This window comes from Sinocyclocheilus rhinocerous, unplaced genomic scaffold (genome assembly GCF_001515625.1).
Source record: "Sinocyclocheilus rhinocerous isolate Xijiao unplaced genomic scaffold, SAMN03320098_v1.1 scaffold1068, whole genome shotgun sequence".
NCBI classification, from domain to species: Eukaryota; Metazoa; Chordata; class Actinopteri; order Cypriniformes; family Cyprinidae; genus Sinocyclocheilus; species Sinocyclocheilus rhinocerous.
Genome location: NW_015633196.1, coordinates 323,870 through 333,890, shown reverse-complemented (window position 1 = coordinate 333,890; position 10,021 = coordinate 323,870). Strand labels below are relative to the sequence as shown.

The 10,021-nt window shown below is 40.3% G+C and overlaps 2 protein-coding genes across 5 annotated transcripts in view; one reads left to right on the top strand and one right to left on the bottom strand.

Moving 5' to 3' along the window:
* klhl28 (kelch like family member 28) overlaps positions 1 to 752 on the top strand; it is a 9,850-nt gene extending 9,098 nt beyond the window's left edge. For 3 of the 4 annotated variants that reach the window (XM_016557352.1, XM_016557353.1, XM_016557354.1), the window contains exon 6: positions 34 to 752. In XM_016557352.1, coding sequence (XP_016412838.1) covers positions 34 to 197 — 164 coding nt within the window. In that variant the 3' untranslated portion in view covers positions 198 to 752. The remainder of the gene's footprint in view (positions 1 to 33) is intronic. The other variant, XR_001640437.1, reaches the window with a different exon arrangement.
* Positions 753 to 4,600: 3,848 nt separating this feature from the next.
* The window catches only part of dorip1 (dopamine receptor interacting protein 1), a 7,756-nt gene continuing 2,335 nt past the window's right edge, over positions 4,601 to 10,021 (bottom strand). Inside the window, exons 2-5 of the mRNA XM_016557355.1 lie at positions 8,677 to 9,201; positions 6,895 to 6,984; positions 6,670 to 6,804; positions 4,601 to 4,866 (exon numbers count right to left, since the gene is read on the bottom strand). Of these exons, the coding sequence (XP_016412841.1) occupies positions 4,683 to 4,866; positions 6,670 to 6,804; positions 6,895 to 6,984; positions 8,677 to 9,201 (934 nt within the window). The 3' untranslated portion in view covers positions 4,601 to 4,682. The remainder of the gene's footprint in view (positions 4,867 to 6,669; positions 6,805 to 6,894; positions 6,985 to 8,676; positions 9,202 to 10,021) is intronic.

Below are 10,021 nucleotides of genomic sequence, written 5' to 3'. Positions count from 1 at the left end.
CTCTCTGTGTGTGTGTGTGTGTGTTTCTCTCAGGCGTGGGCTCTGCTGTGGTGGATAACTATCTCTATGTGGTCGGGGGTCACTCGGGCTCGTCGTATCTGAGCGCGGTGCAGCGGTACGAGCCCATCACGGACAGCTGGCACGACTCCAGTGGGATGATGTACTGCCGCTGTAACTTCGGCCTGACCGCGCTTTGACCCTGGCCACACGGCTGACCGTCAGAGACGCGAGGGGAACTGGCTTTGTTTCTGGAGTGTGTTTCCCGCTCATCCGGTGGCGTTTGCTCCAGCCGGCGCTGGGACTCGGAGCGTTTACGGCACTGAAGCACAGGTCTGATGAACACCAGAGCCTTCCACAGACCCTCGGAGGACGCGGAGCTGCCCGCTCTTCCCCTTTACATTTCAAGGCTTCTGATGAGGGACGCACATGCGGCGAGTGTGTGTGTGTGAGCGTGTGATGCATGAGTTGAATCAGCGCTTCACTCTTGAGGAGAAGCCTGGGACTCGTGATAAGGGCTGCCTTCTGTCCTCTACATACAGCTGTGTGTGTGTGTGTGTCAAAGCCACTGCACTGACCGTCTGACCGTGTGTGTTTGTGTCTGCTCCACATGCTCGTCTTCTCTCCTTTCAACTAGAAATGAGTGAATCTCACCTGAGTGCATGCAGCTCATGTTTCACCACAGTCACAATTATATTTTGTTGAAAAACTAAAATATATATATATTTTTTGCATTTTTTTGCATTCAAAATATTTAGCTGTAAGACAGATTTTTATTTTATTATTTTTTTTTTTTTTGTATTTGTACAAAAATGTACAGTTATTTTCACACTGCAGTTTGCTGTTGAAAACACTGTAAAACACACTACAACTATTTAAGTTGTCAAATATCACATCTCAAATTTAGGACATTCAAATCTTTAGCATATTTGGCTGGAAGATTATGAAAAAAATGGATGTGATCCTGACGGGTGTGATGAGATTCACCCGTGTGTGTGTGAGCATGTGTGAGCGTGTGTGTGAGCGTGTGTGTGAGCGTGTGTGAGTCTGTGTGTGTGAGCGTGTGGGTCTGTGTGTGTGAGCGTGTGTGTGTGTGTGTCTGTGTGTGTCTGTGAGCGTGTCTGTGAGCGTGTGTCTGAGCGTGCGTCTGTGTGCGAGCGTGTGTCTGTGTGTCTGTGTGAGCGTGTGTGTGTGTGTGTCTGTGTGTGTCTGTGAGCGTGTCTGTGAGCGTGTGTCTGAGCGTGCGTCTGTGTGCGAGCGTGTGTCTGTGTGTCTGTGTGAGCGTGTGTGTGTGTGTGTCTGTGTGTGTGTGTGTGAGCGTGAGTGTGAGTGTGTGTGTGTGTCATACTGACTGGTGCTAATTTCCTCTTCAGGATGTGTTGTTTTAGTTCTGTCATAGTGTGAATCATGATTTCCTGTTCCTGTGGCGTTTGTTTGTTGGCGTTCAGATGAAGCATCACAGTAACGTGGCTGGTTTGAGTGGAGTGTGGCGTGAGTGACATCAGACAGCGGTCACATGGTGCCAAACCTTCACGCGCTCGTCTTCACACAGATCTGCACGTGGAGATACTGACGCTGTGCACTTACCAAACCATTTTCTACTGTGTAAATATGACCTTTGAGTTCCGTTGAGGCAATAAGACTTTTTCTTCAACTCATCATTAATTGCCAAGGTGTTTGGGAATCCTGTGACTGACCTGAACGGCTGCTTTGTTTCATTATGTTGCTCGTTATTCTGGATTTCAGCACTTTTGATGTTGATTTTGGATCTGAACTGCTTTTAGAAGCGTGTTTTGGATTGATTGGACATGAAAAGCGTGATGTCTCTCAGTCCAGAACATGATTTTTAGTGTATTTCAGTGCAGATCCAGAGGCACAAAGGGAACCAACGCTCATCAGAAGCATCCGTGTTTGATTAGCAATAAGATATATTTCCATGCATCCATGAATGTCCGTCACCGTCATTCACTGAATCTGCAGCAGATGATCGTGTGTGATTTTCTCTCCTGAAGCGTGTCGATGTTGATCCGAGAGTTTCTGATCCATCGGTCTCAGTTTAACGGCGGTCAGATGATGGTGAGAAGCTGAAATCACGCTGGCGTGACCGTGAACGCTGCTTCTGGTCTATTCCTGTGGGATCCTCGAAGGCCAAACGTGCAAAACGTCAAACTGCAATCGAAGGCATTGGGTGATGTTTGTGTTCGTGTCTGAATCGCCGCTCTCACCGAAGTGCTCGTCTCACGAGGGAATCTGAATCAGTCCAGAACGACTCCCTCACTGTCTTAAACTTTTGATCATTTTTCCTGATGATGATGATGCCACATTTTCTTTTTCCGTCCGTCTGGCTTGTGTTTGAAATAGAGTGCATTTTTATAAACCTGTGGATTGTTACTGGAACTAAACCGATAACCTTAGCTACAAACGCAGTATTTATTTTTCACATTTTATCAAGCATTGAGAGCATAGCATACTTCTGCCAGTTTATTTGTGTGTGTGTCACAGCTCGACCAGTCAAGAAATAAAGGCCTGGAAATGATTCTGCAGGAGTCCGGCGTGTTTCTGCTTCATGCTCAAAGGTGTAGTTCATCTGAAAATGAAAATGTGCTGTAAATGTGCTCACCCTCAGATCATCCCAGATCAGGATGAGTTTGTTTCTTTCAGCTTTTGTCTTCTCCAGATGTTAACTGATGGACTGGAGTGCTGTGGATTACTTGTGGATTATTGTGATGTTTTTATCAGCTGTTTGGACTCTCATTCTGACGGCACCCATTCACTGCAGAGCATCCATTGGATAATCGATCCTGATTTCATTAAACAGGCTCTTTAACACACAGACACATGCTTACAAACATAGAAAGTTTTATTTGCAGTGACAGCAGATACAATATCTGACTAATATTTGATATTGATTATAAAAGTATGAATGCACATTGATTTATACCACATCTGTAATAATGTTCCATGCTTCAGTAAACGAATCCTCAACTAAACCTAGTAATCTATCTCGTCATGATGAGTGCAGGTAGTAAAGAACTGTAAACCAACAATAATAGTTAAAAAGATTAAAAAGTGACTTTCTGTAGGAGGCAGTTTCTATGAATCATTCGATCTTCAGTCTGCATGAATGTTTAGAAAGACGCTTCTGTCCGTCACACACTGATCCACAGTCAGTCGAAGCACCCAGAACTATTATAGTCCACCATCACAGACTCTTGGATTCCAAGCAGCAGAAAACACCAGAGAATCACTTACAAAATTGCAAAAGTCAATCATTTAGAGGAGTATAAAACATCACTGGAACGCACAAAAATATACCGTGTCATCAGAAGTTCAAGAGTTCACTTTTAAAGGGGTCGTCGGATGCAAAATTCACTTTACAAGTTGTTTGAACATAAATGTGTGTACACATCCACCCTATAATGATAAAAGTTTTCCCTTTCTCAAACCAGGCTGTTCTGAGCTTCCTGTCAGAGTGACGTAGTTCTGCACAGGCCCCTCCCACGATAGTTGATTGACATTAGGGTCTTACCTTAGCTCCGCCCTGAGTGAGCTGTCATCAGTCCGCCATTGTGTCGACTCCGGTGCGGTGGAAGACTAGAATGTCTCTGATTAAGCGATTGAGGTGTTTTGTTGTTGGATGTAATAATGAATAAAGCAGTCGTCATTTACTCCCGACATCTGAGCCGCTGAAGACGCAGAGGATTAACAATACTTCCGTTTTGAAGGCCTAAATGCGTCTATGTTCGCGCGAATCATTCGTGATCCATCTACTGTAGAAGCGAGTATAAGGGTTTTTAATGAATCTTTGCAAATCGCCTTTCCTAATAACGTGCTAGTTAGCAAGTTCCGTGGCTGAAGTAAACAGTATCATGAGAACGGCTCGTCACCCACGGAAGAGAGGGGCGGGGTCAGCAGAGCTCATTAGCATTTAAAGCAACATGGACTAGAACCGCGTGCTGAAAACAAAGCTGATTTTGACGGTAAAAAGGTGTTTTTTACGCTACCATTGAGAAATTTTAACTAAAGTATGTTATAGACTTTTCATTAAGACCCTAAAGAATCATATCAACTTGTAGAAAATGGGCATCCGATGACCCCTTTAAGCTGCTTAAGCTGTTGTGGTGTTCATTCACATTGTTTCTAGATTATTGAGTAGAGTGATCAGATGCATTTTAAATAATTGCTAAAAGCTTCATTGGCCAAAAAATGAAAGTGTTTTTATGTGAATTCCACCACAGAGGTTCAAGAGACTCTTGCGCCACGTACACATCTTTTCAATTTTTCGGGGCACAGCACAATTTGCTTTCATTTCAAAACCGTTTGAGTGGGCCAAACGGGGTCAGAGAAGATTACTTTGCGAAGATGAAATGAATTCACCTGGGGAAGCTCCTGGAAAAGAGTAAAAAAGAGGTGTGCTTTCTTCTCACTGGTCTCCAGAACGGCTCGTCACCCACGGAAGAGAGGGGCGGGGTCAGCAGAGCTCATTAGCATTTAAAGCAACATGGACTAGAACCGCGTGCTGAAAACAAAGCTGATTTTGACGGTAAAAAGGTGTTTTTTACGCTACCATTGAGAAATTTTAACTAAAGTATGTTATAGACTTTTCATTAAGACCCTGAAGAATCATATCAACTTGTGGAAAAAGGGCATCCGATGACCCCTTCAAAGGGAATATTGGCGTGTGTTCATGGCTCCGAGGTCCTGATGTAGACGAGCGAGGACAGCCGCAGGAACTCGGGCGGTTTGTTCAGAAGCACCAGGTTGTCGCTGCGCAGGCCGTCGTAGTGCATCCAGTAGCCGTCGATCTGGAACGCTGCGGAATAATGATGCTCGTCTCTGTTGAAGAGCGTCGCTCCCTCCAGAGAGTACCTGAGCAATCAGATCACGCGTTTAGAAAACACATACACACACACACACACACACACATACACACACACACACACCAGTGCATTTGTACAGAGACACACACAGAGGACATACAGGGAAAAAACTCGTTTTAATTCATGCACAATTTAAGAATTTGTTTCCTCATTTTAGTGCACTTGTGTCCATGTTTTAATTAAATAAAAACAATCGTGGCCACAAATGTGGGAACAAATGTTTAATTTGTAGCCACAATAAATATATTTTTGACTGTATGTGATGCGCGGGGCTCCATAGATTTGATCCTGAATTACACAGATTTCATCCAACATCTACAGTGAGGATCAAACCAGGATTAAAGGCAAAAACTGATGTGTTTTTATGCTTATGCCAATTGAAGAGCACGGATTTTTTATTTATTTTTTTTGCGCTACTACCAGTAATACAATAATTACATATTATTGCATGTGCAAATGAGTAATTGCTTTGTGATAATTGTTACTGAAATTAATTCAATATGATTTCCTGTAAAAAATAAAAATGTATATATATATATATATATATATATATATATATATATATACACACACATTTTATATTAATTATGCAAATATTAAATGTATTAAAAATGATATATAGGACCATAAAGGAATATTTTTTGGCATCTGTAGGTGGAAATAATGCTCTTGTTCACATTGCACTTCAATTTAAGACAAACTAACGATTTATAACATGGGATGTTTCATAAATTGTTAATAGGAACATTTTGGAAATTGTTGTACATTTAGGATAATTCTACACACCGTTAATTAAAATAATCCAACACTGACTATTAAAATGTGAAGATTAATAGACAATCACAATATGCATCAATATTATTATATGCACAAATGAGCAACTGCTTTGTGATAATTACATCACTGAAATTAATTCAAGATATATGATTTCCCATAAAAATAATGTCATCAATTTATATATATTTTGTTTTCATTATATATATACAGTGGTGTGAAAAAGTGTTGGCCCCCTTCCTGATTTCTTGTTTTTTTGCATGTTTGTCACACTTTAATGTTTCAGATCATCAAACAAATTTAAATATTAGTCAAAGATAACACAGGAAGGGGGCCAACACTTTTTCACACCACTGTGTATATATATATACACACACACACACAATGACCCTGGAGCACAAAACCAGTCATAAGGGTAAATTTTTCAAAATTGAGATGTATACATCATCTGAAAGCTGAATAAATAATATTTCCATTGATGTATGGTTTGTTAGGATAGGACAATATTTGAAAATCTGGAATCTGAGGGTGCAAAAAAATCTAAATATTGAGAAAATCATCTTTAAAGTTGTTCAAATGAAGTTCTTAGCAATGCATATTACTAATCAAAAATTAAGTTTTGATATATTTACGGTAGGAGATTTACAAAATATCTTCATGGAACATGATCTTTACTTAATATCCTAATGATTTTTGGCATAAAAGAGAAATGTATAATTTTGACCCATACAATGTATTGTTGGCTATTGCTACAAATATACCCCAGCGACTTAACACTGCTTTTGTGCTGCAGGGACACAAATATATATATAATTAGTTATAGAACTGCAGTTTAAAAAGTAAAAATGCATTTAAAAAATGTTTTCTTGTGTGTGTGTGCATGGATATTTCTTAAATTTGTAGGAACATTTTGGAAACTGTCACGCAATCACACTCAGGATCACGTGATGCGTGTCTTTATAACCGAGGCCCCAGTGAATGATGCAGAAGCTGTGACGGAGAGGTAACTGAAGAGCACCGTTGTTCGGAGAGCTCCAGATGATACGGCACGTACGACAGATCCTCCGACTGCCACAGCTGCATGTTGAGGATGATGAAGGGCGGCGGGCCGTGACAGAAGAACCTCTGACCGAACTCTCTCAGACCCTCACACCTGAAACACACACACACACACACACATGGACGTGAGCGAGAAGATCAGATCAGACCATCAGCCTCTGAGAAACACAGAGAAGCATCTCACTCCAGCTCTTCACACAGCTCCAGCCGCGGGCAGAAGAACTCGTCCAGCGCTGACTGCATGGGATCCTTATCTGGAAGCTCATGAGGAGGACTGAGAGAAACACAGAGATACAGATGAGAATCATCTCACACACATCTGTCAGACACATTCTCACATCGCTGTTTATAATCAGCTGCACATCTTCTGTCTCTGATTGAGAGTTTAGAGTGTTTTTATCCAGTCGAAGCTCTTTCAGTGTAATTCTGGAGCTGGAGCTTCACGAGTCAAATCTCGACTGATTTTGATCAAGTAAAGGTCAGAATAACTGCAGTAATATCTCCAGATGAACACTTACTGGACTGAAGCAGCTCAGCTTTACTTGATTCTCCATCAATCATGTTTTAGAGTCTCAAATCTGATCCTCAGGATCTTTTGAGGAGCGTTTGTTTCCAGAAGCTTTACTTTCACTGTTCCTCAGCGGAGGAATGATCTTCACAAGCCTCCAGAACATCTCACATCTTCTGAGGAGCCTTTATTTCTTCAGCTCTCAATCACTGCATTATATGTTTGGAGCATTTCAATCTCATCTTATATTACTGGAGATATAGAGCGACCACTGATATTTAGATCATTTTATGTCAGCATCTGCTGCACTGTTATAAATCTCTCATTGATTTACATCACAAGCAGCAGAATTTCATCATATAAATATCAGCTTCTGCAGCAGATTGGATGTTATTGCTTAGTTTGAGGGGATTTTTCTGACTACTTAATAAAGTCATAATTATGAATTTGTATCTCAAAATTACGACTTCATATGCCATAAGTCATTATTTCATAACCTTGACATTTTATCTCATAATTGTCTTTTTAATCTCATAATTATGACTTCTGTTATACATTTTGACTTTCTATCTCATAATTGACTTATCTCATAATTATGACTTTTTGTCATAATTTTGACTTTATCTCAATCTTCTCAAAATTATCACTTGGTATATGAAAATTATGACTTTTTATCTCAATTATGACCTCTCATAGTTTTGACTGTCTATCTCATAATTTGTAGATTTTTCTCATAATTGTGACTTTTTACGTCATATAGTATATAGTCTTATAGTATATTTCACGACTTTTTAGTATATTATAATTACGACTTTTTATCTCATAACTATGACTTAGTGTGCCATAATTGACTGTTTAATCTCATAATTATGACTTTCTATCTCATAATTTATACTGTTTTATCTCATAATTGTGACTTTTTACATCATAATTTTGACTTTCTCTCTAATAAATTTGACTCGTCTCAAAATGATCACTTAGTATATATAGTAATTATGACCTAGTGTGCCATAATTGACTTTTAATCTCATAATTATGACTTTTTATCTCATAATTATGACTTGGTGTGCCATAATTGACTTTTAATCTTATAATTGTGACTATCTCATAATTTTGACTTTCTCTAATAATTTTGACTCGTCTCAAAATGATCCCTTAGTATATAATAATTATGACTGTCAAATTTGATCCTCAGGCTTCTGAGGAGCCTTTATTTCTTCAGCTCTCAATCACTGCATTATATGTTTGGAGCATTTCAATCTCATCTTATATTACTGGAGATATAGAGCCACGACTGATATTTAGATCATTTTATGTCAGCATCTGCTCTACTGTTATAAAGCTCTCACTGATTTACATCACAAGCAACAACTGAGCTTTATTCTCACTGTATCAGAGTACATGAGTCATAAAAGCCTGACGGATCACATAAGATGCTTTAGATTTCGTCAGACGCACTTGATGCTGATGGTGCTGCGCAGGTGCTCCTGGAAGCGGTTCGGGCAGCTCCCGCCGGAGCAGCAGCTCTCCTGCACGCTGGACATCAGGTTCTCCAGGTTCTTGGTGAAGTTCTCGTGCTCGTTGCCGAACAGGTCGATCTCCAGCGCCGTGTGGTGGATCTCGGAGCGGTACTGCCGCTTGGACATGCGGTCCCAGATCCACAGCATCTTGACGGTGGTGTACTCGCAGCAGTCCATCAGCTGGAGGAAGTGCTGAACGAAGCGCCGGCCCAGGAACAGACCCAGCTCTCTGGGGAAGCTGTGGTTGTCTCTCAGGATGACGTAGAGGAGCATGAGGAAGCCGTCGATGGTGCAGGTGTTCTTCAGGTTGATCTTCACGTACAGAGGCGTGCAGGCGATGGCCTTGCGTCCCGCTCTGATGGTGAACACACCGCCCCACGGCAGAACCGGACGCCAGAACGAGCGCTCGCCCGCCGCGTTATTATTGATGGAGGCGCGGATCTCCTCGAACAGCGTCTTGGTCCTGTCAGAACAACACAACCTTAGAAAACACACCAGACCTTCTCTGACATATAGACCACAAAAACATGCTATATGTGACCCTGGAGCACAAAACCAGTCATAAGGGTCAGTTTTGTGAAATTGAGATGTATACATCATCTGAAAGCTGAATAAATAATCTTTCCATTGATGTATGGTTTGTTAGGACAATATTTGGCTGAGATACAACTATTTGAAAATCTGGAATCTGAGGGTGCAAAAAAATCTAAATATTGAGAAAATCATCTTTAAAGTTGTTCAAATGAAGTTCTTAGCAATGCATATTACTAATCAAAAATTAAGTTTTGATATATTTACGGTAGGAAATTTACTAAATATCTTCATGGAACATGATCTTTACTTAATATCCTAATGATTTTTGGCATAAAAGAAAAATCTATAATTTTGACCCATACAATGTATTGTTGGTTATTGCTACAAATATACCCCAGCGACTTAAGACTAAAGTTTTGAGTTTTTGGTCTGTTTGGCTTCTATATCGCGTCTTCTCTCGGTCTAGTGGAAGGAAAACATATGAAATACACATTTAAGGGTTGATGTCATTTCACTTTATCTATTTGCGTCTGTAGATTTCAATCTTTAGAGTTTTTTCTCTTACACACACCGAACTTTGCAGGTTTATAACTAGAGATCGACTGATATATCGACTTACCGATATTTTTTCCAATATTTAAGCATTTTACAATAATCGGATATCGGTTTTGTAATATCGGATTTCTCCAATTGAAAACATTAGACATTCTACATTTATTTTGCTTATTGTTAATATTAGTGTTGCTGCT